At 41.4% G+C, this 20920-nt stretch overlaps 1 protein-coding gene across 1 annotated transcript; it reads right to left on the bottom strand.

Moving 5' to 3' along the window:
• Positions 1 to 439: 439 nt before the first annotated feature.
• On the bottom strand, positions 440 to 19144 carry EREG (epiregulin). The gene is made up of 5 exons (XM_084760073.1): positions 18864 to 19144; positions 6904 to 6990; positions 5155 to 5278; positions 4399 to 4548; positions 440 to 3619 (listed from the first exon to the last, which is right to left on the bottom strand). The coding sequence occupies exons 1-5, from the start codon at positions 18907 to 18909 to the stop codon at positions 3538 to 3540; spliced, it is 489 nt and encodes a 162-aa protein (XP_084616199.1). The 5' UTR covers positions 18910 to 19144; the 3' UTR covers positions 440 to 3537.
• Between the last annotated feature and the right edge of the window lie 1776 nt (positions 19145 to 20920).

The following is a 20920-nucleotide window of genomic DNA, read 5'->3' as shown; positions in this document are numbered from 1 at the left end:
CCCTAACAAAAATAAATAAAAACTGACAACAACTTGTAAATTATAGTCTCCTTCACTATGTTAAGGTACATAAACTATCAAAGCTGATATTAACTGCAAACAAATTGATACAATTCAGAACCCTGATACAATTCGTAGTCCAATCAGTTTTAGGGTGAACACAATACAACGTTATGTTCTATTAAAATCTTTAATAGAAACTTTACACAAGTGGCTCTTCAGACTCACAAAGTGCGATTGCAGAGTGCAAAAACGACGAAAAGAACAACTTGCTGCAGGTTGTTAAGAGCATCAGGTTTGTATAACAGAGATACCTTCGAAACAAGCATCCTTCAGTTCGAGCGTTAGCATGCACCTCAGAAGTGCCGTGTGTGCTCTCCTTCCTCCCATAACATTGGAAACATTTAAAAATATTGAGCAGCAAATCAGACTTTTAAAAAAAAAAATTTACAAAGTAGAAACTGAAGCAAAAACAACAAATCTGGTAAAAAGGATTTAAAGGCAAACTTTACATTTCACTGACTGAATGAAACAAAATTACACAGTGGGTTATGTCACATGTTTACTGGGTAAAAAGCGGGTATCTTTTGGCGGCTAAGTTTAGTTAGCTGTTTTCTCAAGGACTCAAAACTAAAATAAAGTAAAAAAAAATTTATTTTTGCTTTTCCCCCACAGACTCTTGATAGAGAGGGGGTGGGAAAATATGTAAGTGAGCAGGAGAGGTACAGTGTGGCATGGAGTCCTTGCGTAGTAGAAGTCTAAGTCTCGATTTTAAGGTAAAACTTTAGTGTCAAGCACTGAGCATAATGTCCTTATTTATATATTGCACCTATTGGGTTCTTAGACAGTCTTGGTAGAAGATTGTAAGCTACGTAATTTTGCATCTGAAATTGCTTTGGTTCTCAAAGCTGCTCTCCTGAAAACAGCTTCAGAGAACTAGTTCAGTTTATTGGGGGTAAAGGGGCATCTTTATGTCCCTGGGGAGGTGGGCAGGGTCTCTGGGGCAAGGTTTGTATGGCCAGGACGGGGCGTGTGTGTATATATATATTCTTGTTGGTGTCCCTGTGTGTGTGTGTATGTGTGTGTGTACACAATATAATAAGAAATCAGTGTAACACGTAAATTGACTATAACCTTTTTTATGTTTTCTTAATATAATATTCACTAAAACAATGAGTTTAAAAAGCATGTTCACCCAAAACCTGAAATATTCATCATTCTTTTTCATTATTAATATGTTTTTATGGGACTAGAGGTGTAGCCCAACAGTAATGTTTGCTCAACATGTGTAAGGCTCTGAGTTTAAGTCCCAGATTTGAGATTATAACAAAAACTTACAAAGATATAACTCTTTCCTGAGTTCTTAAAAAAAATTTAAAAATATACAAGCTACCTCAAACTTCTTACATCAAGTTATGTAATATGACTAGAAATGCTCCTAGCAGAACAATAAAGCAATATGTAAACGCCTCATCCGGCTTCTGTAAATTAACTGGCTGTATTTAATCCCACCTCTTGATAAGTTTTAAACTTTTGTCTGGAGAAGCCACGGTCCCTGAAAATCGGCCAGCTTTCTCTATATCCAGTTGGTGTCAATGGGTTTTGAAATGTGTTCTTGCACACTAGGCTTCAGCTAAATCAAATGGCAAAGAAATATGCTTTTTACATCTCACTTTCTTTCTCCTTTGTCTTTTTAAAAATGACTGTGTTTGGGATGAACAGAGAAACAAACAGCTGTAATTCTGTAAAGGATGGGGCCTGTGTGCGCGCACGCATGAGTACAGGAATGTGTGTGTGCGTTGCTCATTTTATCTGCTTGCTTCTCTCGTACTAAGCGCAGGCCTTTGACAAGATCCCTGTGAAGCTTCCAAGGTTTTCCATGCGTGTCTCTATGGGCAACACTGGTTTGTTCCCTTGCCCTCCAGAGGTCAGAGGAAACTCCTATTCTCTTCGTTGCCTAAGCTCTGCCAGGAAAAAGGTGGAGGTAGGACAGGCCCTCCCTGACCTGGTATTGTGTTCCAGAGAGTTTCCACCTAAGGGTGAGCATTCAGGGAGGCAGCCTCCCAGGAAAAGCAAAGGCGCGCCAGCATGCCTCCGCGGCCACTGCCCAGAACAGTCTCAGTGAGTCACAGAGACCCACAAGCTGCAAGTGGAGACCAACCTTCTGTCTTTCCATAAAAGCAAAGCACTGGCATGAAGAGGCGGCCACATTTCATCTTCGCTTCCATGAGAATGCATAGTTTTCTGATTTTCAAAAGCTATCAAATAGGTTTCTCCTTTGGAAAAATACATTGTGATTTACTTTTCCCATATTTTTCCTCAGTTCCTGTGTTTGGATATATGTATTTTAAAAGTAGCTTTAAAATCTGAAGTAAGATGTTGACTTAACCGTTTGTTAGTTTAAAAAAAACACAAAAAAACAAAAACAAAAACAAAAAACCACCTTTGAAGCCTGGCACGGTAATGCCCACACATAATCCAAGAACCGAGGAAGCTAAGGCAAGAGAGTTACCGTGAGCTTGGGGCTCATCTGAACTAAAGAGTGAGACTCTATACTAAACAAAACAACAACAACAATAACAAAATAATAAAAAGCAAAGGCAAAAAAAAGTCCTCTTGAACATAAAACTTTAAAAGCACATTTCTATGTTAGACAAGATCTGACTAGCATCCTATTATATTTTAAAATTATGCTAAATTCAGTTTCAATTCTGATTTAATGTTAAATTCTTCAGTAAATTCCCTATAAAAATAAATACTCTAAAATAGAGTTCAGGCTTATTATCTCCTGACTAGCACTCAGCAACAACCTCACACGATGATGCGCTTACATAGGTGTGATACCCACTGTTTGGATGGGTTAGCACATGGGTTGTCCTTTATCTCCTCGAGGCATCTCTACTCAATAGCAGAGATAGTAAATCCTCTCCAGGATTAGTTGACTCAAATGAATGATGGAGGCCCACAAGTTGTGTTTACCTCCCCTAAGTCCCATTGATACATCTGTTTCGGTATATGATGATATAGTCAAGTCAGTTATCACAGACATGGGAAGTAGAAAATAAATTACTTTCTGCAATTGATTTGACCATATCACTAGGCTTGCCAATCACTGTGCCAAGCTATGGTAGAGTCAAGTCAACTATCAGACATGACAAGTAGGAAATAAATTACTTATGCAATTGGCTTAACCGTATTACCAGGCTCACAGGAATGTCACTTGCAGACACCTCCCAAGCAACAGGCTGGGCATTGCTCGCTCGAAGCAGTGCACCAGATTAATGAACTCTGAAGCTTTTCTGTAAAGCATTGCACTCAGGAAATTCTTACAAAAATATCAATTTTCCTTTGATATTAAATATTTTACATATACTATATTAGCAAATAGTCTGTCAAAAATAAAACACTTTCCAAGTGTATTAAAAATATACAGTTATTGACCTAGCACATGACCCAACATAAATATTATTAACACAACAAAATATTAACATTAGCCAGGCACACTATGCGTCCCTGTTCATAATTTGATGGCGCAGTTCAGACTTGTGGCAATACAGCGTCCCCTGAGGTCACTCTCTCGTATTCTTTCTTTGATTTTTTACTTTTTCGGTTTTTGTACCTGCAAATAGTCAGAAACAAAACAATATATAGTTAACAGATACAAGTAACTATAACTGACAGATATAAAAGCAAACTCGGAAACAAACACATGGACTCTGAGAGCGTATCAAAAATGTCCAGACTAATTAGGTTTGGGGTCACGGGAAAAGCAAGAGATGAAGAGAGCGGAGTCTTCAAGTCCACCAGGTTAGGTAAGAAACGGACTTGGTTAAACAGCGCCATGGAGGGGTTTCCTCAAGGCCTTAGCAGGAGCGCAAAGCTGTGAAACAGCAGGAGAAATTCTCCAGCATCTTCCTTCGTCAGTGTCCTCTCACCTGTATTAAGTCCTGGGACATCTGATTAGGAAGGCATTAGCATCCAGGCAATGCTTTTCTGGGGAAAAACTCATGAAACAATTTGTACCAAGTTTCGAACTAAGAAAAACAAACTGGCAACCTTTTTATGGGCACTGTTAACTCTTCATACAGGTCCAGGCAACTGAAAAGAGCCAAACAACCTTTAGCTATATTTTTTCCCCTCAGTTATCATTTTGCAATACTATCCCTGTAGGGAGAACCCTAATTATCATAAGATGGGAGTTCCTGTCTGTGTTTTATAAAGAAACAAATGTCCGTTGTTTCTTACATGCACATAGGCAGGATGAAAGCCTGGCTGTTTGCAGCCAAGCATCGCGGTTAATCACAGTGCGGATGCCGCCTCGTTCCTCTCATGCTATGGTTAGATTTCAACCAGTTTGTAGGTCTGCTACTGCATAGGCATGGAAACCAACTGGCTTACCATCTGCAGAAATAGTATGTGGATCCGGCAATTACGACAAGAAAGAGGAGGATGAGAATCACGGTCAAAGCAACGTATTCCGTGCTCAGGGGCTGATGAACAGTCAGAAAGAAGTGTTCACATCGCATCCCGGTGTAGCCCACCTCACATCTGCAAGAAGGCCAAATTGCAAAGAAAGTCAGTTAGTTTAAAATGAAGCCATGCTATAAGTTAGTGTTACAAGAACCAAGTCGCCACTGCGATACAAGAAACCAGCAAGATTTGTTAAAAATTATAAACATGAATTTAAAAATTTGAACTCAAGAGTTGCCTCATTATTGATAAAATGGCTTCACATAGCTTCTAGGCTGTAGCAAACGGACACTCTATGTGGCTGCCAAGGCACTGGCCATCTAGAATGGTTTACGTAGATAGATAGATAGATAGATAGATAGATAGATAGATAGATAGATAGATAGATTGTCTGTCTGTCTGTCTAATTTAGAATCAATTCTTAAAACTGGCTGATAGGGAGTTACCATTGCAGTGAGAGGAGAGGCACATGAAGTTCCCCCCACCATCATGCACCCCAAAAAATCTGTCCAGACTGAAATATCCCATTTGTTTTCTCATCTCAAAAAAGTAATAAAGTTTGTAATAATAGGCATAAAGTATGTTTCAACAACCCGTAGAGATATAGTAAATACAGACCAAAAAAAAAAAAAAAAAAAAGGAGAGAAAATGTAGGCTTCAGAATCCTCATTTTAGTCACTTCACCTGCAGTAATTTTGACTCATGTCCACCAGGTAGATGCACTGTCCATGCAAGCAGTAGCCGTTCATGTCAGAGCTACACTGTGTAATTGATACCTGAGCCACACGGGGATTGTCCTCCATCTGAACTGTGAAAGGAATGGAAAGTTCAGTGACTTGTGTTCTGGGACTTGGGTGTATAATTATCCTTTCTCTAAGTAACGTCAGCAGACGGGGTCTGGGGTCAACACTGGGGACTATCCAGTGGGCAGGAGTTACTCCACCATATTCCTCCAACCTATAAGACAAACACCTGAATGTATGACAGGATCCAACTAATAAACATATACCCAAACACATAACAGGCTAAACAAAATGAGTCTTGATGATTTAATTTTGAGAAGACAGAGAGACACATATATACAGATAGACAGCAGATACACACACACACACACACACACACACACACACACACACACAGAGATACACACACACACACACACACACAGAGATACACACACACACACACACACACACACACACACACACACACACACACACACCAGACTGGGATCATTCCCTTCCCCCAACTAAAACTTGTCTTTTATTTGTAAGTCTCAAGCAATTCTGAAATCCCTTACTCTTAAATTAACTGAATTATAAATGAAAGCATTCACTGATTCAGGAGAGAATTAACTCTAAAATAACCCTTGATTGGGTAACGTATTTCCAAATCATTGAGATTACCAACCAAGAAACAAGCCTCTTGAACATCTCTTGAATGGACACCTGACCACAAACAAGACAAATTTGAGAACAGTCTATTAAAGAAATACAACAGTGACATTAGAGCCTTAGGTAGAACTAGCCTTTAGGGTGGTGGTGTAGGTCCATCAGCAGAGCCTACGCTTGTGTAGAACATGCACAGCCTAGCATTAATCTGTGCCAGGGCATGAGCTGGATGTGGTGGTGCACTCCCACTTGGAAGGTGGAGACAGAATGATTAGAAGGTCAAGATCAGCCTCAGCTGCATATGCATGTGAGGCTAGCCTGGGACACATGAGATGCTGTAAATTATAAATAAATAAATAAAGTGATTTGTCTAAATTATTTAGAATTATCCAAAGAAATCATGCTGGTTGGAGTACTCTTCCCTGCTCAAATAATCCCCAAAGAAAAGCAGCGGTGGAGGGTGATTGACAAAATTCCAGAAAGCTTGGAGGTGATGGGCGAGAAAGAAGTAGAAAACCTAGAGCACGCTTTGGAGTCAGTATTTAGCTCAGACCAAAGCATAAAGAGGTCGTTCTCTTGGACCATGTTTCCCTTTGGGGAACAATTACTGCCCATCACTCGCCTTTGTCTTTCTACCTTAACATCACGCCGATTGACACTAAGCACACCATAAATGTTTCCTGAACACTACAACTAGGACATGAGGATATTTGTTCCTCTTACATCTATCAAGAGAAAATGTGTTGCGTATGAAGTTTATACTTTCCTTTCCCTCATGGGATCTGACCCTTCAAATGTTTTCCAATAATGGCTTCACACTAAGTATGATTTTCCTTGTTTTCTGTCTTTCCAAAATTCAAGTCTCTATAACTACATGTCTTATCTTTCTCTTCTTGTTGTTCTTTTATGTAATTTCTCCAGATTTATAGTTAATTATTAGGTTAAAAATTGATGTGGCAGGTGTTTCATTCACGTGTATTTATATTTACATTTATTTTAAAATGTGAAAAGCCTGATGCTACTTTCATGATCTTAGGCTTACCTAAAGCTGTACAATTATCTTCAGATCCTCCTGGAATACATGAAGGAATCACTTTTGTGCTGATAACTGCTTGTGGAAGGTAGAAACCTAGTTATGGAAGAAAATAAAATAAATAAATAATGCTTCAATGAAAGCAACTTTCATGTCATTTTACAAGTCTTTGACATATATATATATATATATATATATATATATATATATATATATACAAATAAATATATTTGTTTTGTTTTATTTTAAGAAGTTTATCTAAGTGATAACAAAAACTAATTCATGGAAACAGTTATTAATTGAAAACAAGTTGTCCCTCCTGTAAATATATTTTAATTTACAAAATATAATCTAGATAAAATGAGAATATTGCTGCCATTTACTGTTCATAGGATTAGCTCCAGGTTCGCCCACAGATAGTAAATTTGCAGATGTTCAAGTCCCTTTCCTGAAATGGCACAGGATTGGCATATAGCCTGAGTTTGTCTTCTAGTGTCCCCTAAGTCATCTCCCAATTACATCTACAATCTAATGCAATGTAGATGCTATATGATATCTGTTATACTGTGTTGCTTGGGTTCAGTACAGACACTATTTTCAAATATTTTGAACCCATGGATACACTAGAGCCATCGGTATGTCTTATCTAATGCAGGAGGAAACTGGTGAGGCATGCCAACCTGTGCAAGCCCCAGCTCCCAGTCTTTGCCAGCACACTGAAATTGAAACAACCGTCTCATTCAGTAAAAAGATAAATGTTGGAAATTAGGCATCAGGATGACTCAAGCCATTTCTGACCTGTTTGGGAAGCTTGATAAGAAGTGACTTTTAATTATATACTTGTTTACACAGGAGCGTTTTGCCCCTCTTGTTTAATCTTTGTGTATTTGCGCACCGTAGGAGTTACGCTGATATAGTCAATACCTATTCTTTTTCTAAAATATATTTTATTAATTTATTCATATTACATCTCAATTGTTATCCCATCCCTTGTATCCCCCCTTCCTCCCTCCTTCCCATTTTCCCCTTACTCCCTTCCCCTATGACTGTGACTGAGGGGGACCTCCTCCCCCTGTATATGCTCATAAGGTATCAATTCCCTTCTTGGTAACCTGCTATCCTTCCTCTGAGTGCCACCAGGTCTCCCCATCAAGGGAACATGGTCAAATATGGGGCACCAGAGTTCATGTGAAAGTCAGACCCCACTCTCCACTCAACTGTGGAGAATGTTCTGCCCATTGGCTAGATCTGGGTAAGGGTTCGAAGTTTACTGCACGTATTGTCCTTTGCTAGTGCCCTAGTTTGAGCAGGACCGACCCCTGGGCCCAGATCCGGCCATCATAATGTTCTACTTGTAGGTTTCTAGGACCCTCTGGATCCTTCTGTTTCCCCATTCTCCCTTGCTTCTCTCACCCAGAGTCCCATTAAGAAGTCTTCCCCTTTGTCAATATGTATTCTGGTACTAGTACTAGTACTACTACTACTACTACTACTAGTAGTAGTAGTAGTAGTAGTAGTAGTAGTAGTAACAGCAGCAGTTGGCCAGCCTCAACACAAACCATGTGGAGGCATTGCTCTGCTCACTGTGTCTATGCTATCTCATTCCGTGCTCTCAGCGATGCTAAAGAAGGCACTAGTAACTCCACCAGCCATAAGGCAACTGGGCATAAGGAGTTAAATAAGTTCTCCCAACGATACATGGTAAAGGGGCCACAGGATAGAATTTAGAAACAGGTAATAATACTTATAGTGACTATCGCATTGGAACACAGTAGACTACCTAAAGCAGAGTGTTATGTACCTCATAGACAAAAGGAATGGTGGCACGATAATGATTTGAGAAAACTTGAACTATGTTACTTGGAAAAGGTAAATCACTTTCCCAAATATTAATGTTTTTCTTGCAGAGTTTTAGGGAGTCTGAAGTGATTTTTTTTCCCAGAAATGCCTGACCTATCAGAGATTGCCATACATATTCCCAACAGTCAACTTCTATCCTGTAGTGTGAATAGACTATCTTGGTAGCGCCCTCTACTGGTATACAGTAAGATCTCTGTAATTTGACATTTAAAGGCATCATTTAATCCATATGAGGAAAAAATGATTTTTTTCCCATTGACCAGAAGAACTTTGAAATTATTTACCAAATTGCACATGGGGGTGTTCTGAACACCAAGGTCTGCCTCATGGTGCTTTACACCATGTTTCAAACTTGACACAACAATCCAACTCATGATAAAGACTCGTATAAACCCCCAAGTGAGTTCAGTGTGTGCAAATTAAATGTCTTATACAAGATCACTCATCAAGTGACCATAGCTTCAGTTTTATATTCTTTCAGTGGTTTGAAATCACCGAAAGCTCTAGACCAGTGGTTCTCAATCTTCCTAATGCTGTGACCCTTTAATAAAGTTCCTCATGTCCTGGTGACTCCCAACCATAAAATTATTTTGGCTGCTACTTTATAACTGTAATTTTGCTACTGTTATGAAGCATAATATGAATATTTGATATGCATGATATCTGGTATATGACCTCTGTGTCATTTGACCTCCCCAAAGGGATCACGACCCACAGGTTGAGAACTACTACTCTAGAAGAATCTTCTCCCCAGTCATGGTTCGCCATGCAGTAGGAACTGCTTTTATAGGCCAAAGTTTATCTTTCTTAAGTGACAGAGGAGGACGAGAAGTAAAAGGAATAGGACGAGGAGGAGGAGGACGAGGAGGAGGAGAAGAGGAAGAAGAAGAAGAAGAAGAGGAGGAGGAGGAGGAGGAGGAGGAGGAGGAGGAGGAAGAGGGGAAAGAAGAAGAAGAGGAAGAAGAAGAAGAAGAAGATGATGCGATAATGAAGGAGTGAAGTCTGAGGTGTTCTGTCAGGAGATGAAAACTGGTTTTCACATAGTTTGAGGCAGAGGTGTGTGAGTTGGAGGAGAAGCTGAACTCTTGTCCACATCAGTTTTGTCCCACTTCTCAGTATGGTGTTAACGCTCACTGTACCAAAGAATTAAACCCTTTAACCTAAACAGTCTCCTCAATACATAACAGACTCCTAATAGTACATAACTTTGTCCTTGCCTTCTTCCCTGTACTTCTTTAGTCAATGAAAGGCCCAGGAGGAGACATTTCAATTCTCTCTCCAAGAAAGCGTGTGTACGTGTGTGTCTGTGTGTGTGTGTGTGTGTGTGTGTGTGTGTGTGTGTGTGTGTGTTTGGGGCAGGGAAGAGGCAGCCACTAATTTCTCTGTCTAAACTCATTATCCTTAATTTTGAAGTCACATGGGGAAGAAAAGCTGCTGGTGCCAAGGTGAACATCTCCTGCTTAAAAATGCTTCCAAATGATAATCTGCTGATCCCAGCTGCTGCTGCTCAGTGTTTGGCTGCTTTTTGGTAAGTGTTTAGAAGCGTTTAGTTTGTCTCTTATTATAATAAGCTCCAAGTTGCCCAGGACACTGGTGAGATATTTGTCTTTGGAGATGGTGTGATGTTTAGCCCAAGGGGTGCCTCCGCGGACACTGGCTTTCCCTGGCCTGTGATGCTCCTGTGGAGACAGTCCATCGCTCAGGATGATTTCTGTGAGACTTGATGTGGTAATCCACCAACAGGCTATTTTGCAGGTGAAATAATAAATAATCATATTAAAATGTGAGTTCCCACCAGTGAATGGCCAAACTGGGTCTAAATCTCCATGTACAGCTGAGCTGATTAAAAGCAGGGGTCTTCACTGGTCCCTTGCTATGTCTGTCACAAGACTTTGAAAACTTGAATAGAAAAATGGATGTGGTGATTAGGATTGAAAAACCCACCCACTGAGGACTGTAATATCTACTCCTGCACTCTTGCACCCATCCTCCACCCCAGGATTGGACCTAGAGCACTGCCTATATGAGGCAAACAGTCTATCAGTAGCTGCTACCCCAGCCCAGTCGTCATTATTTTAATAAAGTCCTAATGTCACATCCACATAGTTACCTAGTTTTAAGGTTTTTTTTTTTTATAATATTGGTGGGTTTGTGTATAACAAACTATGGTTCAATGCAAATATTTTACTCAAGTTTTTGGTTCCTTACAAAGGATTCCTGCTAATAAAGTCATTCCTGGGGTTAAATATTTTGGATCACATCTCTGTCAAAATCAGATGAGGTGACAGCAACTGATACTAGTTACTAACTTCCTGATGAGGTCTACGCAAGGTGACATAGGTAGATGACCTATACAAACTGCTGCCTTAGAACTTCAACTTCACCATGAAAAACAAAGACAAAAACCACTTCAGACACTACTATCTGGGTCACAGGTCCAAATGGCTTCAGGAATCTCCCCCTTCACCTTTTGGAGGTTGCATTTCAGTGAAATCTCAAATATGCCAGCAGGAAACGGAACCACTGACTCACAGGATGCAATTCGCCTCTTCCCGGTGAGTCAGGGCCCAACCTACACCCTTAAGCAATGGTGGGGACCGTGCGTGTGCGTGGGAGAGTCTGAGCACTGTCACCGGAATGGGGATAGCCCTGACTGCCGTGGGCCCTGGAGTGCTAGGACCTGTTTGCCCAACAGCCAGGGCAGAATACCAGACACACAAAAGTGTCCTCCTTGTCTCCAGTTTCTTCTGACCTGCTTCCTAGTGGTGACAGTGAGGGGCTCATCTACAAGACCAACAGAGATAGGCTTCCATGACTGGAAGAGAAAGGCAAGTTAGCAAAACATTCCCAACCCTAGGGTACCGAAAAAAAAATTGCTTCTTTAGAAAACAATCAAGCAAATAAGGATAGTCTTAAATAAACGATGTTGGCGAATGACAAGTGTGCACCTTCTTTTCCCAGTGAAGTCTTTCAGAATATTTAGACCAGAACAGCAAATTCAGTATGAATCACCTGGCCCAAACAGGGAGCCCAAGCCGATTAGAATCCCTTTCTCAAGGTCACATGGTCTAAGCCTGATCTAGAACTGTTAGTTCTGCTACCCTCTCCCAAGGAGTGACTGTTGGATCCTGTGCACTTAGAAGAAGTGAAGGAAGCGAAGACACATCTCTTTTTGTGTTAATTTCATGGTTTAATAAATGTCTTGCTTTTTCTTGGTTAAAACACCCAAAACAAAAACAAAATAAAAGAAACTGTCAAATGATGTCATGGAAAGATATACTTCCTGTACTTTCCAGTAACAATCTGAATTTCAGATATTACGTGTATATTGTGTGTGTACTTATATTTAATATATATACTTATGCATCATTTAAAGATAAGTGTAAAAACTATATTTGAGATAAAACAGCACAAGGGATTCATATGATACTTATATCCAAATATTTCCTTCAATCTTGAGTTTTAAAAAGTCCAAGAAATTTTTCTTGGTAAGTGGCAAGGAAAGATTTAATATGACATGCTTTTCAAGTGTATGCATTAAATTTTATCCCACAATTTCAGTAGTAACTTCTAGACCATGCTTTGAAGTGTTGGTGGATTTGAGGTATATGATACAGTGCTAAAGCAATTCAGGTTAAGAGTGAGTTTAAACATAAAGGAAAACCATGTGTTTTACATGGTTCATGGTCAATATCTCATCCGTCATACAAGTGTTTCCATAATAAAGGAAAATAAGACTCTTGTATTAGGGGTAAAGCATTAATTTTGGTGTTCGGGGATTTTATGACTTAGAATTCTAAAGATGACTAATGGTTTTCCTAAAAGCTGAAAATGCATCTTTAGAGTATTGCTTTAATTCTATTGGAAGTTTTTTTCTTGAGGTAATCTAACTTGGGAGACTTTTGGTATTCGGAAATTTAGTGACTTAGAATTCTAAAGATGAGACTCTCTAACATGTGTTTCCTTACACCTCGCTTCTATCCCCAGGGATTCAAACCAATAATGTAAATGTTTAATTTTGAAAGAGATACCTCATAAAAGATCAACAGTTGGATTCTAGTGTTGTTGTTTGGTGACTTTTTACTATAGTCATAGTGATGGCTGAAGCTTAAGAATATTTCATGACATTTCTAGAAGCATGCTAACCAATTTGCTTTCATTGTAGATGATGGAGGCCAAACATGAATTTTTCACAAGGATAAAATTTTAATCAGCGAATGCACACACGACTGTAGATAAAGTCATTTAAACACCCTTTGATGTTGCTTTAAAAGATAAGTTCTCTCAAATGTTCAAACATCCACTCTCAGTCTGTGAATAGAGGCATGTGTCACTGTATCTCAGCATGAATGGGTCATTTTAGTTCTGATGATTATACATTTTTACCCTAAGAACTTACATAATAAAAGCACATATTGGAAGGTACTCAAGACACCTTCTTCCTGAAGATGCACTTTCTGAGTCTATAGACTTGGCTCATGTTGAAGAATTAGACTCCAGTGAAAGGCACATATCCAAGAAGGATTTATCTATAAGAGGAGGAAGGTATCTCCCCCATGTTTCTTTTTGATTGCATGCATGGAGTGATAGTTATTCAAAACATATCTATTGGGCACTTTCTAGTTGTGATACTTTAAACAAGATGGAGAATGGAAGAGCATAGTTCCTGTCTTTCATAAGTTAGTGGAGTTCTATACCTAGAGTGAGGATGAAGAAAGCAGAGCGTACATGAAGAATGCTGAATATTCCATCAGAACATAGCGAGTCTACAGAACCTTCACATGTGCAGAAAGCAGGCAGGACCACAAATTTGTGGCATTTGTGAGTGAAGGCATGAAGGGAGGACTTAGCAGGTGATTGGATTTGATTCTAAAGGTCATACATCACCTATATGTCTGTGTGGAGTGGCTGGAAATACAGATCGAGAGTAAAGGAGTCTGGAATAAGATGGTGACACCCACTTCAAAGTCAAATGCGATATCATTGTATATATGGGAGCCTTTTACATATTTCAAAGAAACAATATGGAATGAAAAATAGAAAATTGGGGAATTGTTATTAGAGACAGACAGAAACAGTCAAGGAAAGAGGAAAATAAGTGGGAGGAAGAGGGTGAGTTTAGTATTGTGAACGGGCAGAGGTATATCGGGAAGGACAGGGTGCCAGCTGGCTGTGCAGTGACCTAAGAACTCACAGGATTTAAGCGCTGCTAAAACCAGCAATGGGCACTGCTAAGCTGATGAGTTTTGTGGTGCTGACATAAAACTCTGTTTAGGTTAGACAAGCATCCTATCACGGAACCCCCAAAGGCGATTTTTAAAACACTGGAATTGGTATCTAGACTACCACTAATCTATGTGTCTTGTTAATTCAACCTGTGAATTATGGCTGGCAATAAAAGAATATGTTATATTAGTGGTTCTCAACCAGGGGGCAGTTTCATCAGCCGAGGATGGTTGACAAGGTCTTGGGGGGTAGGTGGGTCTTCTGATTGTCACTGTAGAAGGTGCTACTGACATCTAGTGGGTAAAATCCTGTTTGGCTGCTAAACAACCCTCCAATACCAAAGCCAGCCCATCCATATCTGTAGAGCCAGTGTCAAAAGTCCTGCACCAGACTCCCAAGATATGGGCTCCAGTTCTAGCTCAGGCCATTTTGTACCCTACTGAGAAATTCTTTATCTCTAGAAAGAGAGCAAGGAGTGAGGTCAGGTGGAGGGAGGTGCAGAGCTTAGGTTAGGTAACTGCTCATTCCCCTACTGGCTATCCGCCATGCAGTCACTGTTCCATAGTCTCTCTCCTCTTCTGCCTCTCTGCCTCTCTCTCATCTCCCTCCTTCTCTCCTCTTCCTCCCCTCCCTCCTCCCTCCCTTCCCCTCTCTCTCTCTCTCCCCCCCCCCTCTTTCCCCAGTCTCTCCCTCTCCACACACCCATATGCACTCATAGCTCAGATGTACATGGAATTGGATAAGCATGCTATCAGTGAATAGATTCTATAACAAGAGAAACAGGGGTCCAAAGGGTGGGGAATGTATTAGATTTAATTGGTGCTGACCACTGGATTTTCAGGAATGATCGACGGTTATTTCGGCATACCTTCTGTCTCAGGTACATACCCAAAGAAGCGCTGGTTAAGGACAAAATGTATTGGTGAGGAACAGATAAGGTTTCAATCTAATTCTGAATGCAGCCAACACAGGTATTTAACATAACCTGCTGCTTCCATCATGTCCCCATTAACCCTGTCTAGATGCATTCCTTACTACGAGGTCTGATGAGAGCAGCGTCTGAGGAACAGGTCAGCACAGTGGTGGCATGTGTGCCTCGTTGCTAAGCCTTCCAATTAGAAACTGTAAAGTTCTGATACACAATAGATGCCTCTGTGCACCCAAGCTGTGTGCCCACAACTTCCATATCTCATACTTACAACTCATGATTTTGACCTAAGAGGTTAAGCACTAACTTTTTTTTTCCCTGAACAAATGTTAGACAATCTTGCGTATTAGAAATAGTATGCTATTTAAATAAACCACGACTTTAACCTAGAGTGCAACTGAACTTTTTTTTTTTTTTAGTCTACTCTCTAACTAGACACCCAGACTTGTACAAACTGTGTCGCCAGAGGATACCGAATCTGTCTCATCGCCTCATTTTCTTTTTCAAATGTCCCAGGATTGCATGGCCATACCAAGGCTGTCAGGTCACTCATAGCTAAGGTCTTCGCCTATCACAGCTTTGCAGGGCCTTCCCAGTGTCTCCCAGTGGAATGTTCCTAACAGCAGTTATGGCCACATTAACAGACCATTTGCACGAGCCTATATTTACAGTGCCAATGGGGATGCCACACCTTCATTTATAATCTCTTTAGATAGGACTCCTCACATCTGCCTCTCATCTTGGGAAATGGGAGATTCACAAAACTGGACAGGAAAATCCACAATTACATGAAGACACGAAGAATAAAACTTTAAGATAATCCCTTCCTGATTACCTAGGTTAGTATACATTTTGGAAAACAAGAGAAATAAAAGACCCAGCTAGCTTCGATGATTACTTTATAATGAAATTCCTATCTAAGAACTATATGAATACAAATGTGAATATTATGTACCAAAAAAAAAAAAAATCAACTATTTTAGCCCAGGTTGAAAGAACAGATGCACGTTTTCTCTGCTTGGCTTGGCACCAGGAACCAGAGAGCCCACTTAAAACATGTTGCCAGGCCCTGTGCAGTCCTAGGTAATGCTGGAGTTTCTCTAATAGAACCTATTATTTCTACCACCGCCCCCCCCCCACCTAGCCTTTGGACCCACTGGCACCTGCTAAAGAGTGACCTTGACATTTTTCACTTGCCCCCAGTCTCTAAATCTTTTTTAAGGTACTTGACTTCACTGAATTTTGGTTCCTGCATTGGTCAAAAGTGCACTGTGTATCTGGCTTTATTCAGTGATTTTTTTTTAAGGGTAGAAGAGGGTGATAGGGTTTAAGATGTCAGCCCAGGGCAGGCATTTGGTAGTAGTTCTTGTCCCGACTCCTGGATCTGGACTCCAGTGCTGAACCAGACACCCCAATGATTTAAGCTGCTCACATGGCAGGACAATGCAGAAGGCTCACGGAGTACCCAGGTCACAATGCAGACAGGAGAGTCCCATCAGCATGCTTTCTGACTAGGTGTGCCATCCCGAGTTACACCAGGTAGTCATAAACTCTCAGGGCCAACAGAAGGCAATCTGATTGTCTTACTGGGATTCTGCTTCTTGTATTTTGAGAAAGTCTATTTACTCTGCTTAATTCTCCTACCATAAGGTAAAGCCAGACCAAATTGCCATAGAGATGTCACTCATAAATATCCTCAAAAACCCATTCGGAAATGAATGAAAATAAACATGTCTCATCCTCTTTGTGATCTTCCAAGACCGGAAGGGACAGTTCAGCTGTTAAATTACAGATTATTCAGAAAGCCATTCCTAACTGGGCTATTTTCACCCCTTTACTTAATGTTCATTAAACTAAAGATGCTTGCCAACTTAGACCTGATGTCTCTCAGCTTATCATCCATTTTTTAAATGGAAACATGGATCAGTTCTCTCATGCATAAAACAAAAACATTGCCACCAAACATTTATAAATATAATAGTAGTGAAATGAGTGTATGTAGCTACTTGCATCTGCATGCAGTAGGGATAGATGGTGGAACTTTACTCTCCTACTCATAAATGCATAGACATTCCACAAAAGCAATAAAAGTACACTTAAATCTAAAATGTCACTTTCCTTTGAGGGGCAAAGTCCTTCAAAGATTCCTAGGTAATCTTTGCTTAGGGGAAGGGTACAAATTCCGACATATAGGTGGCCTTGCCCTTGCTTTTTTCTTTTTTCTTTTCTTTTTCTATATGCTTTAGCAGGAAACAGCACAAAGCAGACTACAGAGCTACAACGTGTAACTCAAACAGGAACTTTTCTAGAGACCAGAAGTATCTCAACAGACTGGGAAAACAGAAACTGACCCAGCTCATTTGGAAATGGGCTTGGCGGCTGATGAAACAGGTGAACTATAATTAAGCACTGTAATAAAGGAGTTAAGCACTTTCATGACAACAAACACACACACACACACACACACACACACACACACACACACACACAGAGGCACTAGGTGGGTAGAAACCTGGTTATTCACAGGCTCTCGCTATCTCGCCTTAGAACATTCACTGAGGTGGGTAGAACAGACACTTGCACTGTTTGGATACACCTTGCGAGTGTGTATGTGGAGGGGGGAGGGGTACGTCACCACACCACTGTGACCTCTAGGTTCATTTCTAACTCGAGGAAGACTGTTACCCTTTGGAGTTTATCCTTTGCCCAGAAACCTCAGAGCAAAGCCAGCAGAGCCACATTGTTTATAGTCAACTCTTCAAGCAAGGCATTTTTTCACCTCCTTTTGGTCAGAAACCACAGATCCAGTTTCCACTTGGGCTCTTGCTGTTAGGCACGTAAGCTCCAACTATGCATAGTATGCGCTTTATTAGGGCTCCCGAGCCCTGAAAGGTGTGTCAAAATAAGAATTTAACTGCCACATCCTGCACAGAGAGAGTCTTGGGGAAATATTGTCTCATTGCAAGTTCTGGAAGAATGTGAGACTGGCAACTTTTATTTCCTTATTAGAACGTTCATCTATTGGGAAATGTCATATGTAGCTCTAAAATCATCTGATGTTTAAGAAATTAGGGGACACTGAGTAAACAAGACAAAGAAAAAGAGAGAGAGAGAAATGTTACAAACAATGGGGTCTCTCCCACTTGTGTGGGGGGGGAGAGAGAGAGAGAGAGAGAGAGAGAGAGAGAGAGAGAGAGAGAGAGAGAGAGAGAGAGAAAGAAGAAGAAGAAGAAGAAGAAGAAGAAGAAGAAGAAGAAGAGGAGGAGGAGGAGGAGGAGGAGGAGGAGGAGGAGGAGGAGCAGGAGGAATGAGGAGGAGGAGCAGGAGAAGAGAAGAGAGACAGGGAAGGGGTAAGGGAAGGGAGGGGGAAGAGAGGGAGAAAGGAAGAAAGAGCTTGCTAAATTACAATATTTACAGTCTAGGAGTCAGGTGCTGCTGGGGAAAGCTGCAGGTGCGCAAAGTCTGTTGGCAGTTTCCTTCTGAACCTGCTGGGGTCTCCTGGTCCCCAGGCGCATCCAAGAGCCCCACTGCCACCCCGTGTGTAAACTCGGTCCTTTGCACAAAGATCTCTAGCAGCCTGAACCAATCTCTCCCTGCCCCACCCCCAAGAAAGTAAATCATTATCTATAAGAAGTTCTTTCCATATCTTTGGAGTTCTAGAACTGCCGCATTTTCAAAAGAGAAAACAAACCTTTTCAACTTAAAAAAAAATTATGTTTTGCCCAGTAAAAGATATTAATTTATGCAGTACATAGACCGGTAATGAGTTTATCGGTGGAATGCAGTTTTCACACCAATCCGTCCAGCACCACTCCAATCTCGGCAGTAGGAACGACAGAATTACGGGAGATATCCTCTTACAGAGAGTGCACTTAACCTGGTGGACAACTCAGTACTTGTCCTATAAGAAAGGCTCCGGGGCCTCCCCCTTCTCTTGGGAGCGGCCAGGGCTTACCTAGGCAGAGCAGCACCAGGACCCTAGCGGCAGCTGGAGTCTCCATCCTCTTCTCTCTAGGCAGCTTGCAGAGTGTGGGGTGGCGGGCGGGAGCCAGGAGCCTGCGACTGAGCTGGAGGGAGGCTGATCCAGGGACGGGAGCCGGAACCAAGTCGCTGTGACTCCACGCCAGCCAGGCAAGTGAGCTCAACACCCCGGGACGGCGCTGCGACCTTTATAAGTCTGGGGAGGCGCTAAGGCACGCGAGGGCTTACTAGCGGGTTGTCCAGAGTTTCCTAACGCCAGCCCCTGGGGGAGGAGTGGTGACCCACGGACCGGCCAGATGTCATCCTCCCTCTCAGGAACACCTGAGAGGAGGGTTTGAGGAATGAATGTCCTTCTAGTGAGCCTCGGACTACTCCCCAAATTTTTCCACCCTCCCTGTCTTCGGATTCAAGTCTGAGGAGGTGGGGAGCTTGGACCAGATGGGTTGGTTTGCTTCGTAGGGTCATCTGCAGGGTAGTGGGTGGCTTTGGTTGCTGTGGGTGACTGTTGCAGTCAGGGCTGTGTTTCCAGTGCATACTTTTGGAGAGCTGAGTGTGTGCCTTGCCAATTTAGGGCCGGAATAACTCCCTGCTTGGGAACATACTTGAAGCTTGTCTGTGGCTCCAGCGCTGTGCTTGCTCCTATTCAAATGCCCGGAAATGCCTTTCACATCCATGCCTTCTATTCTCAGCCCTTCAGCTTCCACTGTGATTCAGACATTTATCACCTCCAAGTTTAGTAATTATGAAGAAAGCCCTATATTGTTTTTTTCCGTTCTGTCCTATTTGCTATCTATTAGTAAACTTTTGAGTTAACAACTCCAAACACTGCCTCAATCCAACCACTCCTTTATACAATACCTTTTATTGACTTCCCCACGCCTTTGGGAGAAGGCCTGTCTTAAGTGTAAACTGAGCCAGGCCTTACCTCAGCTCCCACTAGTTTGCCAGACAGATCGGCTCACTTCCTCTAGTCTGGACAACTCTTTTTCTTTTTCTTCTTCTCCTTCTTCTTCTTCTTCTTCTTCTTCTTCTTCTTCTTCTTCTTCTTCTTCTTCTTCTTCTTCTTCTTCTTCTTCTTCTTCTTCTTCTTCTTCTTCTCAATCCCCCTACCTCCCACCCTCCACCCGGTTGCTGATGGAGTCACACTTGAGGGAATGGCTGCCCTTTTTGAGGAACTAGTCGGAATTAGTTTATGTAGTCCTTCTCAAGGCTTGGGATGCTTAAGTTCACATGATTTTGAGGTACCTCTTCTCTGGATTCACAGACGCTAAATCAGGCCCCCGCACTTCTGGTAAAAAAAAAAAGAGTTTATACACTTTGGCTTTTCCTTGTTTTCACTTCTGCACATACATAAAGGTCCACCCTCCCCGCCCCCTACTTTCTGTTATATTTCCTTGGATGGCTTAAGGATAGTCAACTTAGCCCACAGATTTGTATGGAAAATGGAATATTTATGATTATGGCTACTGTCTTTCTTGATTTTTCTAGCTCAAATCAGAAACTGGACTGTTTTGCATTCTTTTTCTTGTTATCTTCTCTCTCTTAGCTCAGGGCCTTTGGATGTGATGTCCACACAGTTTGTTTTTGGAAAGAAACGCTGCACTCTTTGATTGTCTGTGATTTAAGCATTTAATGGAAATCCTTGAATAGCCTGCTCGGTCTCTCTAGCTTGGCTCACAAACAAAGGCGAATTAATAGTAGCTAATTCATGGAGGCGATAAGTATTGTGTTTCTACTTCCTGAATTTCCCACTCCTATAAGCAAGGGCCCACTCACAGGAAGTGCTTGCTGGTAGTTGATCAATACTTAGGATTTCAGAGGAGTCCATGAACAATAGACTGGAGATGGGCAAGCTTTCTCTGCTGACCTGAGTCTGTTGAGAGGGCAGATGGCAAGGAGCTTCGCAGTGATTTCTTTTATGTACAGCAATGACCAGAGCCCAGTAAGATCATATTGGTAACAGGCTGTGGTCTTGTGGGCTGTTGCTGGGTAAACGAGAAGTTAGGAAAAGAGACCTGGTTACAAAGTGGC

Source organism: Acomys minous (genome assembly GCF_964271855.1).
Source record: "Acomys minous genome assembly, chromosome: 15".
NCBI classification, from domain to species: domain Eukaryota; kingdom Metazoa; phylum Chordata; class Mammalia; order Rodentia; family Muridae; genus Acomys; species Acomys minous.
The sequence above is the reverse complement of the archived record's forward strand: the minus strand, read 5'-3'. Positions and strand labels throughout refer to the sequence as shown.